Raw genomic sequence first — 27,591 nt, 5'->3', positions numbered from 1 at the left:
TGGTTGTCATCGCTGCAAAGGTACCAGAGGGTGTGATTCCCCTGTTAGAGGCTGGCCCATCCCGGAAGGGAGGGCCCACAGGATAGGGAGATCGTACTGGTGTTGGAAAGGAATCTAGGACCCTAGTGTAGTCTTCCCGATTCACCCCCTTATATGGGCATCTTAACCTTATAGAGCCACAGAAAACATTACCTTACTTCTGCTAAGTTCTTAGAATCAATGACTGTTTCTTAGAGAAACGTGTGTTCAGCAGCTCAGGACTTCCACTTGCCTATATGCTAATTTATCTAGGAATCAAGGTTTGGCTGGGAATTGAGTCCTCATACGACGTTAGTAAGGAGAATCTCACGTCTAACTCGGCCCCTTCATAAGTTTAAATATGTTCAGATTTATCCTCACAAGCAGATCAACTTACTACTTGCCGACGCCTCGCAGTTGCAAGTGCCGAAGGAAGCGGACCCTCCAGCTGACGCACTGAGAGAGGCTGTTTTCTCTCCGGTCGAGACATCCAGCTCCAGGGTTTCCGGTCCCCCTTGCGGGAGACTGGGAAATCAAGTTCCATAGAAGAGATACAAGACATCTTTCATTCCAAAACCCAAAGGGACGGAGCTGATTCAACCCGTAGATAATTTTTGGATAGTGTCCTGTCCGAGAATGACTCAAACTTGAGCTTCTCCTCTCTTACTCATTCCCTCGTACTCTGCTTAGGTTAGGTTAGGTAGTCCAGGGTAGGCATATGGTGGTAGCACTAGTTAGGTACTGGTCGCCTTCCTTTAGCATGTGTTTTATATGTTTTAGACAACTTATGGCATGGAAAACATATAATGCTTTTGCAGAACTACTTTATAGTACTGTTCGTATATACATTGCACTATATAACCAGTAGTATGATGGTAGCAGTGCATTTCTTACGCTTGAGTTTCGCAAGCTAGTCCCGGCCGTCGGGGCGACCTGATTGCCCTATGGGTATAACTGCGGCAGGTGGTGCTCCATCGGTTGGAGCCAAAACATTTTGCACGAAGGAAAGGACTGCCTCAGTTGATTCCTGTAGATTGGGGTCGGAAGCCTTAGCAACGAAGGGCAGGTTCATTATCTGACACAGCAGGGACAAAGGGGATACTGGCGATCAACTGGTTTCATCTTCACATCAAGCCTGGGTGGCTGTTAAATGATGCTTGCAATTTGGTCATGACAGTGCCTGACTTTTCCATTTCTCTCCAGTGCATTAGGGTGCCCTGCCAAGGTGGTGGGGGTACTGGGGCATTTGTCCCCGACGGTCAAAGAGGCGCCGCTAAACCGCGTTTGCCGGGCTGGGAAGTGTATTTCCCTGGATAGAAATTGCATGGTCAGGTGTGATACCACGCAGGGCGGAGGGCCCCGGAGCGCCGGGTTGTGCTCAGCGAAGGGCCGTCCGCGTCGCATCCCACACCAAATGGTTTCCAGAGAGGTGTTGTATCACAAGGATGGACCCAGAGCGCGACCAAGAGCGTTGAATATCACGGTGAGGCGGCTCATGGAGGAATGGACCGGGTTGTGCTCAGCGAAGGGCCGCTCGCGTCACGTTCCACACCGAATGGTTTCCAGGTGAGGTGAGGTATCTCGAGGATTGGGTACAGTTATCAAACATTGGTATGGATACCTTGAGTGTAGAATTGTGGTCGGTCTTTCAGAGCGCAGGTGGGGAAGGTGACGGACCTGTGGGCCCTGGTCACCTTTGTGGCGGTAGAAAGACCTTGGAACAGTAAAATTGACCGACGGAATGGACCGGAGTCCGCCTTGCGTACTCCCTAGGCCAGCACTGAGGGGGGAGACGGTAAGCTCTCCGCTGTAAAATATGGCCCCGGCTGGAGAGGCGAGGGCGACAGGTTACGAGCCTCCTGGGTCCCTGGTCAGCCTGGTGGTCGGAGGGTGGGCCCCGGGAGAGGGCAGACAAGGATCAGAGGTTTGGGGCCCACTCCTCATGGGCGCAGGTGCATTGCACTTTGCGTGGATGCTCGGCATGGAAGATGTGAGTTGGAAGACCCCTTAGTGCTGGAGGATTAGAATCTTAATCTTGCTGAAGAAGATCTGGAAAGTCAATAATAAAATTGTGTTGAGAACTGTGAATAATGTATTTGAAATGCCTTGTCATGTTTATGAAATGTCAAAAATATTAAACATGGCCGTTTTACACCCACACAAATCTGTCGATGATTCCAATGTGGGTTCTCAGGTTATCAGGAGGGAGCGGGGAACATGCTGGGGGATCCAGGTCCTATGCCAAGCGCAACCATCAAGGAGCGCGCACTTAGGACCTGGCCCCCGTTCCCCGCCCCTACCTCGTTTAGGCTATTAGGGGCCGGTCAGCCCCAATGGGCGACCGGCGACGTATTACTGCCGGGGCAAGAGGACGCACTTCCGGTGGGGCAGAGGGCGGAGTCTGGGGCCCTATTTAGGTTCCTGGGGCTGGGACCCCAGTCTCTCCTTCCTCTGCAGCACCGGACCGGTTTGCGGGCTCCCAGAAGCGTCCCCCTTTTTACCTCCCCCTGTTTAGTTTTAACTCCCACCCACCCGTCCCTTTAGCTCAGTGGTTGGAGGGGCGTGTTGCGGTAGAAAGACCTTGGAACAATAAAATTGACCGACGGAATGGACGGGAGTCCGCCTTGCGTATTCCCTAGGCCAGCACTGAGGGGGGAGACGGTAAGCTCTCCGCTGTAAAATATGGCCCCGGCTGGGGAGGCTAGGGCCACAGGTTACGAGCCTCCTGGGTCCCTGGTCATCCTGGTGGTCGGAGGGTGGGCCCCGGGAGAAGGCGGACAAGGATCAGAGGTTTGGGGCCCACTCCTCATGGGCGCAGGTGTATTGCACCTTGCATGGATGCTCGGATTGGAAGATGTGAGCTGGAAGGCCCCTTAGTGCTGGAGGATTAGAATCTTAATCTTGCTGAAGAAGATCTGGAAAGTCAATAATAAAATTGTGTTGATAACTGTGAATAATGTATTTGAAATGCCTTGTCATGTTTATGAAATGTCAAAAATATTAAACATGGCCGTTTTACACCCACACAAATCTCTGTTGATGATTCCAATGTGGGTTCTCAGGTTATCAGGAGGAAGCGGGGAACATGCTGGGGGATCCGGGTCCTATAATACCCCCACAACAGTATATGAGATTTACTCTGGAGCATAGTGTTGGGAGATGCATCATTATGCTCCTACTAGGTATACACTCTTTAAAGCCCTACACAAGAAAATGGAGTGACCGAGAAGAAAATATTGGTGTATGTGACAAATGTAATAATGGAATCCAGGATTTAATTTAATACGTATCTTAGATCAATGTTCGAATAAGGAGATAGTAGAGGCTAGCAACTTTTTTTTATAAAACCTATTGTTAATAGATATAACATTTCCTCTCCTACTGACCCGATTGCTTTTTTGAAATATCCACCTAATTAATTTATTTGCGATAAATTGTATACATTATGAAATCTTTTTTATTTCTGTATTTTTTTAAATGTGTAGAATAAGGTTTTTATAAAAAGTGATGCAACAGTGTATTTTATTTAAATTGTTGATCCTATAAGAGATCTAAATAAATAAGATTTTGATCGATTAATTTGGTGTTCATGTAAAGCGCTCAAATACTTTCGGGTGAGTTCGCTCTATATAAATATGCAAAAAAAAAAAATGCGTTTCCTACTTGCGCTGTATTTTTTTAACTGCATGAATACGCTTGCTCAATGTGATAGTGAGCCCGTATCTGTGCAATTGTCACCAAGCAGTGCAGTTGCTATCGGACCGTATTATTTCTAGCTCCGTCTGTGCAGCCCTCTCCTAATCACAGCGTCGCTTCCCGCCTCCTTCCCCGGATGGCTCGTTAGTAGGAGCTGCTACTATTAATAATGTAGGGTACTCTCAGAGCCAGACCTGAGAGGGATTCCCTCTGACGTCTTGCTTGGTTACCAAACAAACACACAGCAGAGACAGCACCATATATGGCTATCTGCGTCACAGGAACTCCAGCAGTGGGCGGGGACGGGGATCCCTACTCGGGCGCGCCCTCTATCTCACCAAAGCAAGAGGATACCCTAAATAGTCCATTTCTACCAAAGTGAAAGCCTGGTTTTTGTGTGGTGCTCGCACGGACATCATATGTTTGCTATACCCAAGAAGCGTCATATTCCGTTTCCTCGGGTTCTACAAGTATCAGGGAGTACGAAAAATGAAGTGCTTGACGTAACAAGGGGCGTGTTTAGCAGTGTATATAAACCCAGGAGCGCCGACAAGATTCATTCATAACTTTGCAGAGGAGAGACGAGGCGCACGCGCAATGACATCAGATACAAAATACTACTAAGAGGCACGGGGGAGTCCCCGACTAGAATACGCAATCCAAGCTTCAGCCTCCACCTCTTCCAAGGCTGATGGTCTCCGCAGAATACGGATCTGACTTTGGCTATCGTGGACTGCACCTGGATATAACATACCTTTTTTGGTCGGGAGTTTTCAGTTTATCGGATCTGTACTGTGAGGCTGAGCAAGTGGATCAACGAGCTGTTTGTAGGACGCTGGAGGGCATCCGATTTGGGCAGCAGAAACCGCTGATCACTACTTCCTGCACTTGGTCTGGGCACATGACCTACGTGGATACACTTTAGAGCATGAAATGAACTGTGTACTGTATCCTTGGGGTTAGGAGTGCCACTACTCTACTATCCAATCTACTCGCAAGCTGTAGGAAACAGGGTGGAAGTCCATATATGTTAGGAGCTGCTTGTGCAAAAGAAATTACTCCAAGAGACAGGAGTGAAAGTGAACTTCTTGGCTTTACATATTAAGCACATCCAACTGGAAGCTAATCAAGGTGCCACAGACAGAGAGAAAACCAAGAATTACCTAATAAAAAAAATGAGCGATGCTGGCTCAGACGTTGCCAAACATAGAGTGGTTTGCCATCCAAGATATAAGAAATACGCTCTTCTTTGAGGTATGAGAAACGCTGCGGCTTAGTAAAGAGTACTGCTCCAAGAGGTTTAAAGAGAAGGTGTGAAGACCTTACATAACATTTCCTCTATATATCGGTAGACTAAAAGTTATAACAAATCCTTATACCTAATCAAGACGCCTCTTCGATCTCTCGGTCACCCAAAATATCCCCCCCAAGTCATCATACTGGCCCTTCGAAATTAATACAGGATACATAAGGACCTTTTGTATTTAATGTTGACAGCTGGGGAGAAAATGATAACTGTAAAAATTGGACTGTGATCTTTGAAAGTGGTTCATATAGTTACTTCTAAGAGGCAGCTGCTGTAGCCTTGGATTCAGCGGCACCTGGTATACCTGGGATTTGTGCATGGCGGGGTCAATGCGAATGGCAAGAAACTGAGGCAGGTCCGTGCAAGGGGGGTACCTCGCTCTGAAAACCTCATTCTACCATCGGCAAGGGGTCCACCCAACACTTCTACGGAGTTGGCTTCCGGCAGGCGCCCCCGCCACCTGGGGACATGTATCAAGGACTTTCCGGAGACTACGACTCTCCTTCCCGCTGCAGCTCATCACCCTCAGCCGAGTCCCAGTACCTCTCCTCGGTGGACTCTTTCGGAAGCCCCACCGCCACCGTTGCGTCACAGGTAAGACAGAAGAAAATTTGGTAGAGGAGCGTATGGTGCACCGTGGCTCCATTGGGCTACGATCTGTAGCTCCATTGGGCTACGGTCTGTGAGAAAGTTTTCTACTCTGAATGTACACAATCGTTACCAGCATAAGTTGTGTAGTGAGAAAAAAAGTGTGTGCATCATATCGCAGACATGCTATGCTCAAGCTTAGATTGCAGACATTGGTCGCACTACAAACCCTGTTGTAAACATGTCTAAGGTAACCCCCAGGCCACTAATTCCAACGTAAAGGGGCAGTTCATCTCTCATCCTTTCGAACTGTATAATAGCAGGCAGCTTCTCTGCACAGTTGAGAATATGATACGCTGTTAAGTTTTACCGCCGTCACTTGTACTCGTTCCGTTCAGCCGACTACAATTCCGGTGAGAACTGCCCAGAATTTTACGCAGCGCACCTATGGTGACGGAGATGAAGGTTCTGTTCAGCTACGTGGATTCCCGGCAGCCGATCAAGCTGCACCTCTTTGGTCAAAGCTACCGGATTTATTCATGTTTTGCCGCTCGGGACTCGAGAGACTGTGCGGAATGTGGGGGCTATGCGTAATGGCTGACGTGCTGGAAGTCTCCAGGTGACGGCGGCACGCACAGTGCGCGCCACTGCGCCGTGACGTAGTGCGTTTTATTTGGACCACGGTCCTAGTTGCTACAGCGACCGTAACAGAGCGCGTTTAGGAGTAGGGCTGAGCTATGATAACATTACAGTCAAAAGGTGGGGGAGAACGGGACTCTTAGAATTGCACTGATACGCGCTAAAGGAAGCTTCTCTAACTCTATTCCTGGCTCACAAGTGTACACTGCTCCCATTGTTTACTAAACCAGGGGGCTAATTTGAAAATATGTTGGCCATCTACCCTTGATTTACGTTGGAAATTGCCAGTACTTCATCACTGTCAAAGTATATAAGAAATATTGAAAATGCAGGTACTATCGCAGACTGTTTGAAATCATGCCAATAGCATTCCTGCGCAAAATGTCTGTTGCGTATTGCTTATAAGTCAAAAAGTTTATTGTTTCCAATTATTAAAAATTATTACAATATTACATTTGCATTACAAAGATCACTTTAAAAAAAAAAATGTACTTGTTTAGTGCATTATTTATTAAGCTGATACCAAAACTTGTTTAGTTATTTGTTTGTTTGCTTTGTGATTGTTCTTACTTAGCTGATCAACTCAACTTTGTCCATTTTCCTGCAATTTGATGGGTTGTTATGACCATGCCAAGCTTGTCTGTCAATTGTTGGATATGCCATTTTCAATGTCTCTTATCTCCCCGAGCTCCGCTTGTCGTATGAGGGATTGTGCTTTTCTCATATATTTAACCCCCCTGCAAGCCAACACAGAAGATGATCCCTCCAACCATCTAATTACAGCTTGTCTACATGTACGAATGTTCAATTTGTTAAAAATGTTTTTTAAAAGACGTCTCCTTAAGTCCGTAAGAGCAGGGCAAACGCATAGTAGGTGGGGTAGTGTTTCATTATGGTAGCCGCATAAGCGGCAATGCGGGTCCTTGTGACTACCTTTCCAGGATGGTAGCAAGTCCTTCGAATGCTGTAAGCCCAGCCGATGTTCTATATATTTCTGCTTTAGTTTCTCGTTGAAATGACTTTTTAAATAAGGCTGCGGCTTTATCCCAGAGTATGAATTTATCACGGTCCACCCGTGTTTTCGTTTCGAGAGTATCGTTTTGTCTTCCAGAAAGGATTCCCATTTACAGCATTATTTGTTGTTTTGTCGAAGCTGGTTCTATCTGGGATAGAATCCCATATCGATTGGATTCCTAAGCCCCTCAAGGATTGAGTCAAGAAATCTCCCCAGCTGCCTAATGTGACCTGTTTCTGGTGGTTTTCAATTTCTTTCCAGCACAGGCTGTCCAGTGAGCCTTCCTCTGACAGACGTATTTTGTGGGAAAGCTTCTCAAAGGTACCCATACTGCGAAACTTTTGATTCAGTAGGCCAAACTCTAGAAGCACCTGTGCTGGTGAGGCTGATTTTGATAGGTTAAAAACCGCTTTGTATACTTTTGTTTGCAGATTATTTAACAACCCTGTATCTTTACCACACCAGATAACCAGTGCGTATGACAAGGTGGGTAAGGTCTGTGCTTTCATCACATTTAGCAGATGTGAATAGTTTGGGCAACTCAGTTTTTTTTGCAGTAACCGGTGTGCGTAGATCATGGAGTGGGTTTTTGCCTTTAGGTCTATTTTATGTTCTTTATTCGTTGGGCCTCGCCCCAGTTTTAGACCCAAGTATTTACAGGATGATTCCTCCTTTATTTGGGTGCTGTTTGCGTACCATTTAAACGATGATTTTTTTGGGTCTACTAAGCGGACCACTTTGGTCTTTCCTTTGTTTAGTTCCAAGCCTTCGTGCTCCAAATAGGTTACAAGGTTATTAATCATTCTTTGCAGCCCTATTGGGGTTTGACTCAACACAACTATATCGTCCGCATACTGTAGGAACGGAATGGTTTTTTTTGCCAAATTCGGTGGATGACCTTCTCCCACCTGCATATGGTTGATGATATCCGCCATGTAGAGGTTGAATAAACTTGGGGCCAGGACGCAGCCTTGTTTTAGGCCCTGTTGTGTGCTAATTTCTGCAGTCGTGCTGCTGCCGTCTCCCAGTTTAACTCTTGCCCAGGAGTTACTGTACAGGCATATCATTGACTCCAATAGGTTCTTTGGTAGCCCCCACGATCTTAATTTTTCCCATAGTCGGATTCGATTCACCCTGTCGAATGCGGCTCGTAGGTCAATAAAACAAGCAAACAATCTGGTCTTCTTTGTTTCCGCTTTTTCCTCTAGGAGGGCTAAAGTTGTCAAATTTGTTAATGTGCCCGTCCTTGGCCTAAAACCCGTTTGGAACATGGGTATTATATTAGTATCTTCCATCAAATCTTGGAGGCGCTGTAACAAGCATGATCCGTATAGTTTCGCCTCCACATCGATCAGCGATATCATCCTGTAGTTCCCTGGGTCGTTGTGATAACCCTGTTTGAAGATAGGGTGTATTATGTTCCCATTCCAGGATTTGGGCATTTTGTTCTGGCTATAAATCAAATTAAAGAGGAGTGTTAAGTATTCTGCCCAGAACTCAGGGGAATGTTTGAAGAGAGCATTCGGGAGCCCGTTGGGCCCTGCTGCACGCTCTGTTTTTAGGTGTTTTATTATGCCTTTTAGCTGTTTAGGTGTTACGAGGGTTTCTGGGACAGATTTTTGTTCTTCAGATGTTTTTGAAGGTGTGGTAATCTCGTTGCCAATGTTATCTGTGGGCCGATTCTCCCTGGCCTGTGGTTGTTCCCTGATTTCTTTTCGCGGGGCTTCTTGTGTGCTTAAAAGAGTTTTAGCCTGCTCCAAGTTTTTGTCGCATATTCTGCAATCTTTTTTGCAATTCCGCTTTTGTCCGTTCTCCCTGCCTGTATACATGTTTTTAACGTGCTGAATACATTTACTTTCTCCAATTCCTGCCTCTCTTGTCTTAATTGGTTGCTCCTTGTCAGTTTATTAATGATGCCCCAAAATGACCGACCATTATTGTTTTTACCGGCTATTAGTAATTTGGTCCAGATTTCTTCTTGATATGATTTTTTTGCTTTACTCAGCAGTATCTTATATTTTTTTTCGCATGGCCTTTAGTTTTGCCTTATCCGGTGTCTTTCCGTTTTTCATCTTTATTACCTGCTTCCGGACTTCACGTAAGATTTTCCTTTTTTCCTCCCGTAGTGTGAGGTTGAACCAGGGCTTCTTCCTGGTGTCGATTCTTCCATTGTTCGGTTTTTTAGTAGGCGGATCTCTGGTTAAAGTGTTACATAAATATTCCCATGTTTGTATTGGGTTTTCTATTTCTTTTGGTGTCATTTCCAACAATTGTTTTTTCAATTTATCCATTATAGGTTTTATGTCTTTTCCTCCCCATTTTAATTTCCATAGGTTGAATTTTTCAGTATATTGAATGACCGTATTGATTTTTTGGTTTTTATTGGCCAAAATTTTAATTTTGGTAATTAATGGGAGGTGGTCACTTTCTGTGCGCGGCCCAACCGAAAATGTGCTTACCTTTGGCACCAGGCTGTTGCTCATTATAGTGAAGTCTATTGTTGATTTCCGCTTGCCGCTTAAGAAGGTTATTGATGCTGGTTTGTCCCCGTTTGCCTTCCCATTCAAAATTGATAGGCCCAATTCCCCGAGCTCTTGAGTTATACGATTGTCCTTAAGTAAATTGCTGTTAAAATCTCCTGAAATAATCAGGGAAATCGATTCGTGTGAGGTTTGTAGGGCTTGGATCAAGGTCATTAAGGTTATAAGTCTTTCCTTCTTCTGTTTCTTTTCTGGGTGTACATAGACATTGAGCACTAATAGGTTGTGATTGTGCAAGTTTGAGTTGGTTCTTTCTGTAATTTTTATTGCTTGCAGCCCGTTTGCCCCAATATCTATTTCTTCCACTTGCCATCCATACAACTGTGTGATATATGTTGTTAGGCCTCCTCTTGGGTGCCCAAATTTTGAGAATTTTTCGGCTAGGACGTGAAACTCTATGTACCGGGGATGGATACTTGACTCAAATTCCAAGTTTCTTGGAGTAATATTAGGTCATGTTGTTCCAAGAATTTCGTGGTATCGTGGTCTTGCCCCATATTGTTGAAGCCGTGGACGTTCCAAGACCAGTGCTGATCGTATGTGGTTTCCACGTGTTGGAGTCCTCCCCAGCTTTTTGGATATTCCCCGGTTCCTTTTGGTCATAAAGTGTAATCTGTAGTTGGGGTTTATTGTTCTCATGCGGCCTTTTGCGATGGCTAGGAGCTCTTATTGCTTAACACCTTTGCGACCCAAGACCAGTCTGTGATCTTTTCCAGAATGCTTCCTTGTTCCTCTGTGGTTGCCTTGCTCCTTGCTTTTTGTGATGTTTTTTGTGGGGTTACTGAACATGCACTCTTAAGGCATGATTTCTGGGAGGTTCCGGCTTCCTTTTCCGGCCTTTCCCTTTTGATGTTTTTCAAAAGGGGAATGGGTATTTTTCCCGTTGATGCCGCCTCAGTCCAATGCCCCAAGCTTCAAAGGTTTGGCTCGTAGCGAGTATCCTTTCTACTACGGCTTTTGAAGACCAAGTAGTTAAGGACTCTTCTGCGTTTCGATTGTTTGCATTGGTTATGAATTCTACAGACAGCAGGTCTTGTGATGATATTTCCTCTAGTTCTGGAATTTCTTTGAAAAGCTGCATTATATTCCCTCTATTCAAGTTGTCTTGTCCACTTGTTATCTGGTATTCCGGAATGAATGAGAGTTTTTCAGGGGTTTCTTCCTGTGTTTTGGCTACTTGTTTTTCATCTTTTTCTTCTTTCCGCTGAGTTGTTTTTGTTATTTCTCCCTTTACGTTTATTATTCTACCAGGCCCTATAATGTTTTTTGTTGTTTTATCAGTTGGGTTGGATTTTCTATTTGGCTGAAAAATGGGTGCAGTATTTGACTTATTCCCTTTGGTTATTAGATCTTCAAGTTTGTCATTCTTTGTATGTTTGGATGTCTGTGTGTACAATAAGTGCTCATCTTTTTGTTGGAGGTTGCAGGGTTGTCCATGTCCATGTATCTTTATTTTTATCGGCGTTCTTGCGCTTCTATCTTTGCTGTCTATTTTTGTAATTTTCCTTTGGGTGTTTTTATCGCCCTCAATCGGATGTTTTTCCTCATTCCTCCGTGAATTTGGGATCTGCTTGTCTTGTTTGGCCCTTCTTACTTCAGTAGTTGGGGTTTCGTTTATCCGCAGAATCGTTACTACCTGATCTCCGTAGTCCTCTTGTTTAGCTCTTCTTTCTTTTGGAGTTGGGGTTTCGTCTTTCTGCTGTATCATTACTACTTGATCTCCATAGACCTCTCGGCATGAAAGCTTATCGTCACCTCTCGCTTCTATCCAACCTTTTTCTTGTTGATGAGTGGATTTGTGTTTTTGTGTGGTCAGGTTTTGTCTACCTTGTGTTTGATTTGTTTTTTTGTGCTCGGGGGAGATCACAGATTCGTTAAGCGAGTTGCATCCGTACTCTTCTCTTGACTGGTTCGATTGATCCTGGGTCTTGTCTGTGTGATTTGCAGCGTCTTTTTCCGTTGTTAATTCCTCCTTATTTGAGGTTGTTTGGTTGAAAATAGGGTAATTGTGATCATTAGTCAGAGGTGGTTCCTTGAGCTGGGTCCTCCCCTTCTTGGCACGTTTCCTTTGTCTTTTTGTTAGCTTTGTTTTTAAATTGTCAGTTGCGCTCTGCGTGTCATCAATTTGAGGGGCTTTCCGTTCTGGATGTTCCTTGTTTGTCTTTTCTTTCCCGTGGTCCTGGGCGTAGTTTATAATTTGTTCTTTATTTTCGTAAGGACTCCCGTTTTCCTCTTCAACCTCCTCTACCCTTTTTTTGTTCCCTATTGATGTCTGGACTGCCCCTAAGATGTCTTTTAAGATATCGGGTAGATTTGACAATTTATCTACCAATTTGCCGCATACACAGCTTGGCTGGGAGGTATCGGTGTAATGTGCCATGTCTGCCCTCCTTGGTAGAAGGGTTGCCATGTGGTCTAGCCTAGTATTTATACCTGAAATGTGCCATGCAATCAAATTTATTAGGTCAATTTGTATGTCCATTTTATCAGACTGGAAATTCAGGGCCCTAATTGCCTGCTCCAAGGTGTTGATTAGTGTTTCACTCCACGGGGCCTTGTGAGCCTCTACCGCTGACACTTCTTCTGACCCGCTCACAGAGGAGATCGTGATTGGGGATGCCATCTTGTTTTTTGTCTGGGGTTCTCTTTCTTTTTATCGGGATTTTCCTCTCCACCCAGTCCCTTTCCCTGATCTTTTGCTGATCTATGTACATCTTGCTCACTCTGTTTGTTCTTGGAGACTTCTTGTCTGTGGTTTTGAGTCAAGTTTCCTACTTGATTGTTGGATTCCATGAGTCTATCCAAGCTTGTCTCGTTGGGTAAGGAAAAGGAGGTTGACCATACGTCGCCTTGTGCGGTGGTGTGCTCGACCCCGGTTTGGTTTCCCTTTATGTTGGGAATGTTGGCCTTATCCTTATTCCTATTCTCTATTATCATGTCTTTTTCCAGACCTGGGGTACTGTGGTTGTGTATTTGGGCTAATACCGTAATTGGCTTGCGATCTTCTGTGTTGCCATTTGACTTGGCAAGAACTTGAGAGATTTGTAACTGTGGGGTTTGCGACTGTTTTGATAGTTTAATTGGGGAATTATTCTCAATAATGTTTTTTTGTGCCTTTCTGTCCTCCTTCTTGTTATTTGTTTGTGGTTGTTCGCTGTTATTTGTCCTTGATGCGGGTATGATTGGACTTGGTAGGTGGACTTGTTCCTGCGTTTGACCATAGATGGCCGCCATAGGGTCCTTCAAGAAGAAAATGTTTTGTATCCCAATGATTTTTTTTGGACTGGTTGTCGATAGTTCTGGGGCAGACACTAGTCTCTCTCTTTGCTGTGTTGTTTTCTTCTTTTTTTCCCCCGGTCTGTAGTGTGCCCTGGTCTTTGTCTTGGTCATTTCCCTTTATCTCGTCACTTCTCTCCTGCCGCACTTTCCCCGTTCTCATGGTTTCCTGCTTACTTGCGAACGTGCAAACGGACTCCCGACTCCCGGCTGTCCGGCTTTTACTCTCCGGGTTCGTGTTTTAGAATGTTGCTCCAGTCACGTGGCCTTCCCACGCGTGTCCGTGACACTAATTTGGCCGTAATCCTCAGGCTGCCGCTCCGTTCTGGTGGAGGTCTGTGCGGCCCCGCTCCTCACCGCTCACTCGCTGCTCGTGTCTAGAAGAGCAAGGCCCCCAAGCCTCCCAAGCCTGTCTGCTCCCTCTGTGTCCTGCCTTGCGCCCACTACCCGCCAGGTCACCACCTCCACCTCCACCGCCTATAACCTCAAACAATGATACGGTACAGGATGGTGTAGGGCGGGCACACAACTTTGGAGTAGCTGTCATCAGGGGGGGCACGTTACAGCACAGCGGCAGTGTGGCAGCCCAACTCTTCCCTAAGTTCAGTGTTCAACGATATTTAACGGCTGGCTCAGCCACTCTCAGTTCAGTCGTTGACCTCTGGGTTGACCTCTCTTTCCCGGCTCTCCGACTCCCCGGCGCTCTGGCTCTCAATTAGAGTCCTCTCTTGCTGGGGCGGGTGTCGCCTCTCTCCCTCGCTTCCCAGGAAGAGCAGGGGGAGAAGCTAGGCAGCTCACGCACAGCCGAGCGTGCAGGGCTGGACGCGGCACAGCCTGCCGTGTTCAGAAGGTCTAACAACGCTCGCGGCAGGGAGCCCTTCCTCTGCTGATCACTCCAACGCCGCCGCCGCCGCTCACCTGTCTCGCTCGGCACTTCCCCACACCGATAAGCCCGAAGGCCGGTTCACCCCGCCGGCAGGCTGAGAGGCTGAGAGGGAAGCGAAAGGCAGGAAGTCAGCAGGCAAGTCCAGGCGAGTCCAGCGGGAATCAGGCAGTGCAGCGCCAATAGCTCACGAGGCGCACAAGGGAACACAGGTGAGTGGACAGTGAGAGAAGCTCACAAGGAGAGCTGACCGCGAGCGGAGCGCACAGGGGGAACCATGGGCGAACCAGACCTGGTCAGACTGCCTAGGTCAACCTCTTACTTCGCGGCCGCCTCTATCGGCAGCCCCGCTCGCGTCACTGACCCCCCCGCACTGCTCGCACTGCTCGCGCTACTCAGAAGCATTCTCACCTCTTTTGCCGGTGCGGTGCGGTGAAGGTGAAGATGCGGCCACTTCAGCCACTTCAGCTGAGTTTTCCGGGGGAGCTCTTTGGGGGTAAAAAGTCTGCGCGGCTGCTGGTGAAACCCGCTGGCAAAACCCCGCTGCCTCTGCTTCGGCTTTCAGTGGCTCTGTTCTCTTCGCACCCGTGCTCGCTTTGCTCTAAGCGTATTGCTTATTTTCAGGCACGCATCGCCGATGGGGTTAAAAAGGACTTTAACCCCTCCTCCCTCGGTCGTGTGCCATAGCCCGGGCTGATGCAGCTTCTAAGATTCAGAAGTTCTAGTTGGTGTGTGCGCTGGTCTTGGACCTCAAGGCCAACCATAGGCAAATCTTTCCGCAGGTCATTCAAAGTTAATTTATTGGTAAAGGAACCTTTGTGCTTTCTATTGCTTCTTGTGCCCCTAGCAGTCTCAGGTCTTTGGATAATTAGCCTATTTTGTATTTGTAAATGGTATTTACAAAGCACTTGTTACTGACGAGTCGCACGTTGTTGAACTCCATATCTAAGGATTGGTCACATGGGTGTTAAATGCCTAATTTTTACTCTAAAAATACACAGTAGGCGTACCATGTAATCCGTGGTTGAAGTGGGTGAGATCTGAGGGGCACGGCATGCCCAGTCTTTTCTACTTTAAGATAAAACAGTACCCTACTTGTTGATGAAAAGATAACTGTCCCAGGACGGTAAATTCCAAGAGTTGAAATGCTTCAGCTGAAGTGTAAGGCAGAGAGACTCCTGTGCAGACTGGCCTTCTTGCCAGGGCGCCTGCTTAATTGAAAGAAAAGTAAATGTGTGCAGCTGGTTAATCTGCAAATGTAAAGGATGCCTGAAAGCAGGTATTGCTTCTAATTGATGGAATGAATCACTTGAAGATTCCTGATGACACAGGTGTATTCTTTTTGAGTGGCATTGCAAGGGAGTTAACGTGGGCTTTTAATGGAAGTTAAGAAAGCAAAATCACTATGTATAGTTTGGGTATGCCTAAATCTATATTTTGGTAGCACTTTTTATAAAATCTTGCACATTGTATAACGGCCTATCTTATAATGCAAGATTAAAATATTGAATTACATATTCACAGTGCTTTATGTCCCAAACTGTGACCTCATAGCACTAAACATACACGTCACTGTTCTCCACTGCCCCCAACAGGATTGAAATCTGTGGCTCTCTGGTTTATTGGAACAGGCCTATGGAGTGCATTAAATGATAGAGGCTTCATAATGTACAATAATGCATTTCCCACTGATTAACTTGACTTGCATTTATTTTTCATTTAAGCTGTGCCATATTTAATGTAGTTACCTGAAGTTGAAAGACCGAGAAAAGTTGCAGACTATGTGTTTTTTGGTCACACTCCTTAACCGTGCCCCCTTCGCACACAGCATCACATTTACCATTCTTTTGTTATTGCACTTCGACCACTGCTTATCATAGCGCTGAGCTGCAAGGAAGAGGGAAGCTCGTCCGTTCCATCTCTTTTCCTCGCTTAGAAACAACGTCCTCTTGATAACCAGCCGCAGCACAACGACCAGGTCACTTGCACTATCAAAATGCCTAGAATGAAGTCACCAAGCTGCAGAAAGGCTGGAGTTTAGGGATTAGCAGTGGGAAAAGTTATACCTACAAACCATTCTGATAGTTAGGAGTCCCTAGAACTAATAAAGAGCTGCATAAAGTGACCTGTGGGTCCGCATGCCCTCCCGGTGCCTCCAACTTCACCTTGACTCATCACCCAGCATTTCCAAGACTCCCAGTATGAAATAAAAGTGCTGAATCTCTCAATATGTCTGAACAATGCACTAGCATCGAGCCTCTACACAACTGAGAGGTGCTGGACTTATTCTTGCCCAAGGCACACTAACCAGTTTCTCAAACCAGCGCTCCTCTCAAACCTGTGAGGGTACTGACGAATTTGAAGGCTTAGTTATAAAGAATGTTGTAAAGAAGGGTTAACACTTCCGTCCAAGAATTACATAGCTGACAGGAATAACACCACCAGAGAAATCCACACAAGACAACCATCCATGGAAAAGCAGGAAAGGAAAACAGTTGATCAAATCCGCAGAAATCGGCCTGATTCTTCTGACCGTACATGATGAGTCGGTAACATTTAAACACAGCCAGTAAGACAGTTTAAAAACGATTTAGGCAATCTCTCAACAACTTTTCTTCCCAATATTGAAACACAAATTGGAAAAAACAGAGCTCACCCCAAAGCCATTCAGAGTACTTGACGCAACAAAGCATGAATCCTTTAAGCCTTCTCAATCTGTATATCCGTTCATGGCCTCTATTGGTGCCTCTCAATATCCAATGGCCATAGCTTTGTTACGGCAGGCATCAAAAATTGAGCTTCAAATCAACATGCTACAATCACTGGCCTGCTGCCTAGAATGCCTAAGCACCAAACTGGATCTCATTGAAACCAAAATATGGGGCAAGGAGGAAGGATGCTCTTTTCTGTGTACCCTTATCATCGAAAAACTTGAGTTCACTCCTGGAATCTTGTTGAATTTAGTTGCTTCTAAACTGTTTAAAAAAATAACTTTTAACATCTGAACTCACACATAGAACAGAACTACAAAACACCCATAAAACTACCCATTCTTACCCAAACTCAACAGGAATCAAAAACTGCTCCAAAACGAGTACAATGCACACTCTTTGAAAAGATCCACTCTAGAGAGACGAATCAAAAATATTCATGTGGGAGGACGTCCACTAACATAGAAAACATCTCTAACTAGCAATCAAGTAGAGGGAAGCTGGAGGACCATCTACATCAGTGGCACCAGCAACAATTCCTGGCAAGAAAGTCCCTTCAGAGGTGCAGACTACTGTAACGGATATGGCTCCTGAGTTTTCAAGAATGGCCACGTATTACACGGAGTGTACTGTTGTTATAACTTCTGTGAGCCGTGTGGTACAGCTATTCACAATGCTGCAAAAAATCATACATGCTAATTTATTTTTTGCACATTTTTCAGTGCACATTTTTCCAATTCTTCCTGTCCCACTTGCCATTTTTGATTCCATAAAAAAGAACAAAAAAATCTTTATTACTTTACAAAACCACTAAAAAAATAAAGTACAAAACAGAAAATCATGTCACCAGGAAATAAAGGAATATCATTGGAAAATATTCTTTTCAACTAAAAGATTAAGAACACACCCATTTATGTATCTAGAACATTCTTTAAGAGGAGTTTATAGTGATCAGCAAGAAGGCAACACAAGGCTGAAGGACCCTCAACCTTCAATAGCAGCCACAACAACATCGAAGCCAAGTCCATTCCAAAGTCCAATCTCAACTTCAAGATTTGGCTCCACAGTTTTTCCCAATGGCATCATACCGGATTGTGGAGTTATAGTGACTGCTGGAGAGCAGTCCACAGCGACCCTCGGCAATGCTGCAAATAATAATAAATGTTTATTTTTTTTTTATTTGGCCCTTCATAGTTTTCCTACATTAGCAGGAATTGTATTATCTTCCAAAATGGGTATCTAATATCTGTGTTGTTCATTTTATTATCTTGTAAGTTATTGTACACTACTTACATATAACTTGTCCTATAGACCAGTCAAACTGTCCATCTACAAATAAATACACAGCTAACTTTTGCCAGTTATCATTATTTACTTTTTCACAGTCTGTGTTTAAATCTTCTAGTAAGTTCATCGACAACATACCCAAACATACTCTGTTTTTTAGACAATGTAATCTCTTTAAAACGATCAGCTGTAATATATATGTGTCCTGTTCTGCAACTCCTTCTCTTAACGACTCTTCATTTTTCCTAGAATCCTGCTTAGGACCTAAGAAATGAAACTGCACATCACCACGAACCTTTTCTCTGTCTGCCACACTACAATACAAACATTTTCTATTAATTTCTCCTAAACATAAAGCAAGAGTTTTCACATAGCACAGCCTCCTAACTAAAGTTCACATTGTTGAGTGGTATAACTTATTTTGGGCCATATGTATGAAAAAAATTTGCATTCGCAAACGCTGAAATTCGCTGAAGTTCGGCGTTTGCGAATGCGAATTTGCAAAATGGTATGTATAAAGGAAAATCTGGTGCAAAATAAGGAATCGCAAAATTTGCGATTCCTTATTTTGCAATTGCATTTAAGGAATCACAAATTTTGCGATTCCTTAAATGCAATGTATGAAGCAAAAAAAATTGCAAATTGTCCCTAAGGAATCTCAAATTTCCACCAACTTCAAGTTGGCGTTAATTTGCGAATTCCTTGAAAAATGCAAATTTTTGCATTTTTCAAAGTACCATGTGACGCACATACATGCCCTTAAGGCCTGTATTTGCACCACATGTGCACCCATGCTTATTTCAGGGGTGCAACAGGATGCACTTTGGACACCCCTGCACTCTTGAAATTATTCTCAATTTGCGATTTTCAAATTGCGAATCGCAAAATTGAGAATACCTTCCCATTCATTCCTATGGGCCTCCTGGCCCATAGAAATGAATGGGAAAGTATTCCTTAACTGTGATTCGCAATTTGCTAATCGCAATTAAGGAATACTTAGAATTCGCCCAAAAATTGCGAATTTGTACATACATACCAATTTGCGATTCTGAAATAGCGATTTCTTAAAAATCGCTATTTCAGAATCGCAAATGGGTACCTTGATACATATGGCCCTTAGTGTTTTAAACTTCACCTTGGAAAGCTATGTAGGAATTTTCTTAATATATCAATGGATTGCTGTCTAATACTACAAGCACTACTTCAATTCCATTTGTATACTGTACCCTGACTATGCCTTCCTTGCACCTCTTCTGCAATAACTTCTTCTACGTTTCTAGGTACCATCACCTTGCTATAGGATTACCATTCTTCATTTCATAACTTTGCACTCTTTCATCAATAGCATGGACTAGTCTGTTATCCTGGACATAGCTTTCTTCTTTAAATAAAGGCTCTGTACTAGTAGAAATATATATTTATTCGGTTTATACAAAAATCATAAAAGCTCATCAATACCACAAAACTATACAATAATGTACTAAATGAATTAATTCATAACAGCATGTAAAAACCTATACTTTAGGAGTGGTAAAAAATAATGAGCCTATAAAATATACAGTTCTACTAGATAAAACCCCCAAAACAATTCAAATCAACTAAAAAAGCATATTATCTAATTCATATCCACATCAATTGGTAGCTAGCCTCTTAGGCACTAGTGTTTATCTCAGTAAACTAACCTATAACAGATATCCCGGTAAGATATGAGATTGCTATGGTTAACGTAATATGAATCCCCACCATCCAATACAGTACATAATCATTAACATTATTTTGAGGGCAGTTTCATCTTCCTAATCCTTAGCCTCCATGTGTACTACAGGTATCTGGGCAGGGTAAAGACTAACCATTCAGTGCGAGCAGTTCAAAGACTTTGAATAATGTCTTTTAAGTGGTTCAGCTATAGAACGTAACAAATAGAGAATAGACAGGTTAGTCTGATTGCAATGTATTCCTGGCAAAAAAACAATAGATGTGCTTCATTTTCATGGGCAGCCAAGTAGGTGGGACAGGTGGGTGAGATGTAAGCACTATTCCAGTGACTGCAGAATTCACTGACTGGCAAGATGACATATCTAAATTTTAAGAACAGGGATTTCGCTAGCGGAGGTTCTATGGTGTTTTTAAAACTCCTCTTGATACATATGATCTTTAAAATCCCCAATCCTCCTTGTGTGGTCCCGGTTCTTCCCCCATTTATCCATAAATTGATGATGTGGTCCCAGTATCTCTATTTTAGATATGTCAGATCTGTTCTCAATACTCTCTGGCTTTGTCCAGAACTCACTCTTACCCAATTTGAGCATCCTTTAGCCAACGGATACTCCCTTTTGTGTCTAATGCCATCACAGCAAGCAGTGATTGTCTCAGGGAGAGTGGGGAATTGTTTGACCAAACTCAAATCCAAAAAACGAGGAGCCAAAAGCCAATCACATGTACTACATTTTTGAGCCCCAAGTCCAAGCTCATGGGAGTCTCGGGGGGGGGGGCATTTTAGGGAAGATCCAGGACTGATCTTATAAAAACGTTCTTGGTTTTTTCAATCACCCCTACCTTAGTGTGACCCAATAGCCGCGGCTCCAATGGCCTTGGCTTGATAAACTTTGATAACTTGGGCAACAGGCCTAAAAGCTGACAGTTTCATTTTTTTTATAAGTGTAGAACTTGCAAGTTGGAGTGCTAGATGGGTCTTTGCAACTTGCGGGGCCCATATTAATGAGTTAATCAACCTGGCCCACAGGTAGTCATATTGCATCACCCGCTCTAATGGGGTTTCCCCCCTTTTGACCATCTCCCTATATGACTTTTGAGGATTAAAGGTCATACATTTATTTTTTGTTATAACCATTTCCAGCACAAATTTCCAGCACAATACTAATAAAAGATCCATTACATTTTGGAGCCCCATCAGCGGCCTAGATATGAGTAGGGTGCCAGCAGCAAAAAGCCGAGATACCTCTCTTTGGCCAGCTAATTTGGTACGGTCACCGCTACAATCGGACAGTAATCCATTGATATATAGGGTGAACAGAGTGGGTGCCAGTACACATCCTTGTCGCATTTCTCTGCTCACACTTATCCTATCGGTCAATTTACCATTCTTCCCCCAACTCACTTGAGCATAATCATCCCTGTGTAGTCTAATAATGGTCTCTAGTAAATAACTGAACCCCTATTATGTGGAAAGCTATCCACACTTTTTTCCACTTGACTAGATCAAAGGCAGCTTGCAGGTTCACTTGAAGTATGTATTCATTCTCCACTAAAAACTGTACACTAGTGACTTCTATTCACTAATCTTTTCTTCTGATTTTGTCTCCTCATGCACAACACTTTTTTGTCAGGAGTCTTCATTCTGTTTAGAATCTGAATGAAGAAAAGCTTCCTCTTTAAAGCAAAGGCCTTATCATCTACTCTCTCAATTTGTTCTTTCTGTTTCACTGCATCTCTCCTTCTACACTTTTTTAAATTTCTCACTAAATTTACAACCACTCTACTACAAAACATCCTGTCTCTGATTTCCTCAAACTGCTTCTGTCTCCTGGTTATGTTGTGTCCATGTTTGTTACAATCTTTTCTCTTCTTCCAATGTACACTTTGCCCACTCTTGTTGTTTCTCATAGTCATTATTGTGTTTCCTTTATTTTGTAATCTTAGCAAATGTCCACATATATTTTAAAGAAATGACTTTGTCCTCTTACCAATAGATCCTTATTTCTTTCAGCACTATTTCTGCATTTTGCCCTTTTGTACCTAATTTCTGCAGAGATACTGTAGTTGCTTCTGCTGCTTTTTCGTCTGAGCTTTTGTAGGCATTCTAACTGTGTGTAGTTATGTATGTCTTGTTCTATAAAAAAATCTATATTTGAAATATTACCCAAGCCAACTTACAAACTACTTTGCTACCTATTTACACATAATACAAAAACAGTTTTAATGATAAGTTGCAGTTTTCAATCTACAGCTGAACCTAGCTGTACTACTACATGCACTTGCTTCAATATATCAAACTCAAAACAAAACACAAAACTGCATTTATTGGTTACCTCTCAACATTTTAGCACCATGTCCTACAACACAGCTGAACCATATCCCACTTCTAACTTATACATGGTGAAAGACCAATTTATCCCTTCTAAAGTAAATATCAAAATGAACATCAAGCCAAGGGAGTGTATTTACAAGCCCCATGTGCCAAAGCATCACTTTTTTGACACATTATTAGCATAGTGTAATGCTTCATGTTTACAAGGCCACTTATAGCCACTCTGCGTGGCTTTTTGTGGCCATGTAGATACGGGCCCTTTTCACGCAGCACTTTGCGGGAAAGGAGTGGGCCATGGGTGTTGCTGTGGGTGTTCCCATGCAACACTAATGCGTTTTGCCACATTCCCAGATTTAAAACGATTCGTACACCTGGGAATTAATCATAATCAAATCATGGGAGGGTTTGGGGGCACAACAAGAAGACATGCTTTTATTTCTCCTCATTTTTTACTCTTTCAATGTGTGCTGCATTCTTCAGCACACATAGAAAAAGGAAAACACCTTGTGATGGTTTTTGTGCAGGAAGGTGTGCATTCCTGCATAAAATGGTAACGTTAATGTTAATGTGAGATTTATTTAGCGCTCAGCTACTCCGAGGAGTGTCCCGGCGCTTTGAAAACCCGCGGCAGTGCAGGGGCAGGAGAGAAATGCCAAATATTACTGAACGAAAAGCCAGGACTTAAGATCTTTTCTAAATATTAACAGGTTAACAGTCTTTCTCAGAGGAGCCGGCAAGGCATTCCACAACTGGGGCGCCAAGCGTCTAAAAGAGCGACCTCCTATATGGGCTTGTCTAATAGCTGGAACAGAAGCCAAGGCCAGGGAGGCTGACCTAAGGGATCTGGATGGCTGGTAAAAAACCAAACGTTTGCTGACATATTTGGCGCCCGGGCCGTGAAGAGCCTTGAAGGCCAAAGTGAGCGTCTTAAAAACAATTTGTTTACGAATTGGAAGCCAGTGCAAGGTTTTCAAGAGATCTTTAGCGCTGGCTCTGCGATGGAGTCCTCAGATGGCTCTTGCAGCAGAGTTTTAGACTATTTGCAAACGTAATAGAAGGTACTCCGGAAGTCCAAGATAGAGCACGTTGGCATAGTCCAAGTGAGAGCCTATTTTTACCTGCACAATGGTCTTTCTATGGGCCAAAGAAAGTAAAGGGAGGAATTTCCTTAGCATTTTGAGAAGGCCAAAGCATTTCCCGACTAAACCAAAAATTTGGGGCTTCAAGGTCAGGCCATTATCAATTTTCACTCCTAGATTTTTGGCAGTAACAGAGGCGGTGGAGGGAGGAAACATGTCCTCGGGCCACCAAGATTGCCACCGAGGGTCGGAAGAGCATCCGAAGAAGAGCACCTCAGATTTATTCGAGTTGCACTTGAGGCTGTTAAGCTGGAACCATTGAAAAACAGCTCCAAGGCAATCTCTGATACTCTCCCCATTGAAATCAGGACCCTTCTCACAGGAAAAGAGGAGCTGGGTGTCGTCGGCGTATGAAACGATCTGGGTACCGTGGGACTCCGCCTGTGCCGCTAAGGCGGTCATATAGATATTAAAGAGAGCAGGGCTCAAAATAGAACCCTGCGGAACTCCAGCCTCCACAGGCGGCACTACGGCGGAGAACGGGGGGCCCAGACGCTAGAAAGGACGCGAACCAATTGAACACCGTCCCCCGCAGACCGATCTCCCAGAGTCTTAAAAGGAGACCGCTGTGGGGGACGGTGTCAAAGGCCGCCGAAAGATCGAGCATCACCAACATCACCTTACCCCCTGAATCCAAGACCTCCTTAATTGCCTCAGTTACTTCTAGCAGCACTGTCTCCGTGCTCATATTAGTACGGAAGCCAGACTGGGAGCAGTGCAGGATGTTGTTGGTCTCAAGAAAAGTGGATAATGAGTTATGGACATGTTTCTCCACGACCTTGGTAAATACGGGAAGGAGAGAAATAGGCCTGTAGTTGGCATGTACCAGCGGATCCAGATTTGGCTTTTTTAGAAGCGGCAGAAGAAGGGCATGTTTCCAAGCTGCAGGAACCACTCCCGAACTAAGGGATAAATTAAGTACGGGATTAATTAGGGAATTAATCGCTTGTGCTGTTTTGGCAACAAATTTGTCCGGACAGGGATCCAATGGGGAGCCTGACTTTAATTTGTTAAAAAGGACCAGTGAGGCTGAAAGAGAGAGAGGAGGGAACTCTGAAAGACAGGGACCCTTGGCAGTCGGGGGCAGAGAAGAAAGAACAGCAGTGGAGGAAGTTATTTCAGCGCCGGGGGACGAAAAGGAGTTCTGAATGGACTTAATTTTATTAGCAAAAAAAACTTCTAATTGGGTAACCCAAGATTCAGAATGACAGCAGGTAGGCGTGCTCAATGTAGGAGAGGTGAACTCTTTAACTATTAAAAACAGTTCTTTACTGATGTTAGTGGCAGCCTCGATTCTTCTGGCAAAGTAAGCTTTCTTTTCGCACAGAATGTCAATATGATACAAATTAGTGGATTCCCTGTAAGTGGACTTGGCTGCAGAATCATAGTGACGGCGCCAAACCCTTTCATCTTTCTTACACTGTCGCTGCTTTTCAGCCAAAACAGCAGTGAACCAAGGGGCAGAAGCCCTGCAGGCAGTTTTACGGGCAATCAACACCGGGGCTAATTCGTCCAGTCGTTCCACAAACCACTATTGTAAAAGATCGAGATCGTCCTCAAGATTGCCAGACAGCCGGCAAGGATGGGATAAAAGAGCTTAAGCAAGCATGTCAGAGGAAACTCGATGATAGGCTTGTGAAGGCTGAAGAAGGCGACTGTGCATACTGGAGGGTGATTTGTCAAAATGGCAGATCTGGAATTTCACTAAATAATGGTCCGACCACAAGACCGGAACTGGAGTGGAAATATCAATTGGGATAGTGGAAAAAATTTGGTCGAGCGTGTGGCCTTTGTTATGCGTGGGGAAGGAAAGGTAGGTAAGAAAACTCTACAACACAGGCCGCCTTGCACCATGGTGTAGGAGGATGGATATCTGACTATGGTTACCCCCAACTTTCTGCTTAGTGTTGGTTTTCGACTTAGTTGGCCTGGGATCCTGCTAATCAGGACCCCAGGCTATCTGCTCTGACTGTAAAATGGACTCCATGTACTTTAGGTATATCTCCAATTGGGTATTGGGTCACCTTGTGAGCCCCTGTATAGTGTACCATAGGTACCCAGGGCATAGGGGCACCCAAGGCCTACCAGGGGCTGCAGCATGTATTATGCCACCCCTGGCTGGTCATCCAAACTGACAAAACTGGCTGATCAGTCAGCTGGGGCCAGGTCGTGTAATCACCCCTTACTTAGGTATAGTATTCCTATACCTACCATTATATATAGACACATATATACCTATAAGTCACTCCTATGACAGGCCTTAACAATCCTGGAGGCAGAGTGCTTGGTTTTATGTGAGATTGTGCTCTAGCATGAGCTGAGCCTGTCTGCAGCTTTCTGAACCATGTCCTTATAGCTGTTCTATGATATAGCCATACCATATACTCTTAAGTGCATTATAATCCTCGCGGTTAATGCTAACTTTGGTTTGGCTTTATCAAAACATGTTGTGTAAGGTGTCATAAACTTTGGAATACTACCCAGCCCCCCGCCAGTTCTGGCGGCGGGGTAGCATTCCACCCTTCTAGAGGGAGGAGACATGTAGTTGTAGCTTTACCCGGTTAAAGTTAAACAGAGCCTCAGCATCACAAAATGGATGCTGCTGCCACAGACACGAGTCTGACCTCCTGCTGCTGGACGAAACTCTGGCAGGGGAGGCCTGGACAATAGGTTTCCTGCCTTGGGAGGTGCGAGCACCTCCCCAGACAGCCTCTTGTGTATTGGGGCAGAGTGGTTTGAATGAAATGAGACACTGCCTGGGGCACACAAGGTGCCCCATGCATAGCCCGGTTCAAACCAGTAACTGGGGCACTCCAGCCCCGGCTCTGGCGCAAAACTGGACAAAGGGAAAGGGCTGTAACCACCCCCTTCCCTGGTCCCACCCCTAGGAGGGATCTAGCAGGTAATCTAGCCCCTCAAATCAGTATATAGGTAGGAGCAGAGTCTAGAGACTTTAGATGATCCTGAACTGAAACTCTGAAACAAAACTCTGGACCTTCGACATTCTACTGCAACTAGAAGACTGAAGAATCTCCCTTGTGGTCAAGGAGTGAGCACCCTGTGCAAAGCGTGGAAGGGTATACTCAGACATGAGTCCCTTGCTCATTGCACCATCAGGATTCAAGCAAGCCGGGCCGAAGACGGCTGTAATGCCAGAAACCGGTCCCCGGAAGCTTGTTTCCTTCCCAGTGTAAGAATTGGCTTTTGTAGTTTGGTTTGCCCTGTTCCCATCATGCACTGGGACAGGAACAGACTAATTTGCATACAGCCAGGTTCTGAAACTGGGATGGTGCAGTGAGCTAAAAAACGGTGTTGGATCTAGCCCTGATCTCTTGACAGGGTGAGAGTATTCTGCTTAATTCAGAGACTCTGTCCCTCACCACCCCTTGTTGTAAATATTTTTTTCCACCCTAAGCGTGGAAGGGTATACTCAGACATGAGTCCCTTGCTCATTGCACCATCAGGATTCAAGCAAGCCGGGCCGAAGACGGCTGTAATGCCAGAAACCGGTCCCCGGAAGCTTGTTTCCTTCCCAGTGTAAGAATTGGCTTTTGTAGTTTGGTTTGCCCTGTTCCCATCATGCACTGGGACAGGAACAGACTAATTTGCATACAGCCAGGTTCTGAAACTGGGATGGTGCAGTGAGCTAAAAAACGGTGTTGGATCTAGCCCTGATCTCTTGACAGGGTGAGAGTATTCTGCTTAATTCAGAGACTCTGTCCCTCACCACCCCTTGTTGTAAATATACACCCTGTGCAAACAGGCACCATCAGTAACTTGCCGGTTTGCTTTGTTGCCGCTCCCTATGGAACCCGACAACCTAGCGACGCAGCCTCTGGACTTCCAGACTTCTCTGACTCCGGCCCACATCCACAGCAAAGCTGAGACCCCTGACGGACACGAGAGACGTGGGACCGAACATCCTGCAGTACCTGCTTTTTGCTAACTGTGCAGCTTCTGAGGAGTCCTCGAAGTTGTGCATTGGGGTTTGAGAAGCCCCAACCGCGAGCAGTAAGTGCACCGAAGCTCAGCCCTCCACACTCCACGGTTGCCGTGTGAGGCCTGCTCCTGCATTTCTCCTCGACGTGTCTTCGCGGTTGGTAGCCCGTTGGCTAGTGGCCTTCCTGAAGACACCATTTTGAAATAACACTGCTTGCCTGGTTGCTCTGGGCTTGCTCCTGCTTTCCTGTAATGGAGAAGCTCCTCAGATCTTGCTGGTCTGAACAGAAGCCGAAACCGCCAACAGCGAGATCTTTTGTGGGATAGTCCATATCCAGCTCCTGGTCATCGTCGACACCTCCTGGTCCACGCGGCTTCAGAGACAAGCTTCACGACATCACCTGATTGCATCTCAACATCGCCTGGTTCCTTCCTGGTTCCTTCCTGGTCACTGGCTAGTGACCCAGACTCTGCCCCCTCTGCTTTCAGGTTCTTCACTTCTTCGA

At 44.9% G+C, this 27,591-nt stretch overlaps 1 protein-coding gene across 1 annotated transcript in view; it reads left to right on the top strand.

Moving 5' to 3' along the window:
- The first annotated feature begins 4,305 nt into the window (after positions 1 to 4,305).
- FOSB (FosB proto-oncogene, AP-1 transcription factor subunit) overlaps positions 4,306 to 27,591 on the top strand; it is a 193,547-nt gene continuing 170,261 nt past the window's right edge. Inside the window, exon 1 of the mRNA XM_078662186.1 lies at positions 4,306 to 5,614. Coding sequence (XP_078518312.1) covers positions 5,489 to 5,614 — 126 coding nt within the window. The 5' untranslated portion in view covers positions 4,306 to 5,488. The remainder of the gene's footprint in view (positions 5,615 to 27,591) is intronic.

Source organism: Lissotriton helveticus, chromosome 9, assembly GCF_964261635.1.
Source record: "Lissotriton helveticus chromosome 9, aLisHel1.1, whole genome shotgun sequence".
Lineage (NCBI taxonomy): Eukaryota > Metazoa > Chordata > Amphibia > Caudata > Salamandridae > Lissotriton > Lissotriton helveticus.
The sequence above is the reverse complement of the archived record's forward strand: the minus strand, read 5'-3'. Positions and strand labels throughout refer to the sequence as shown.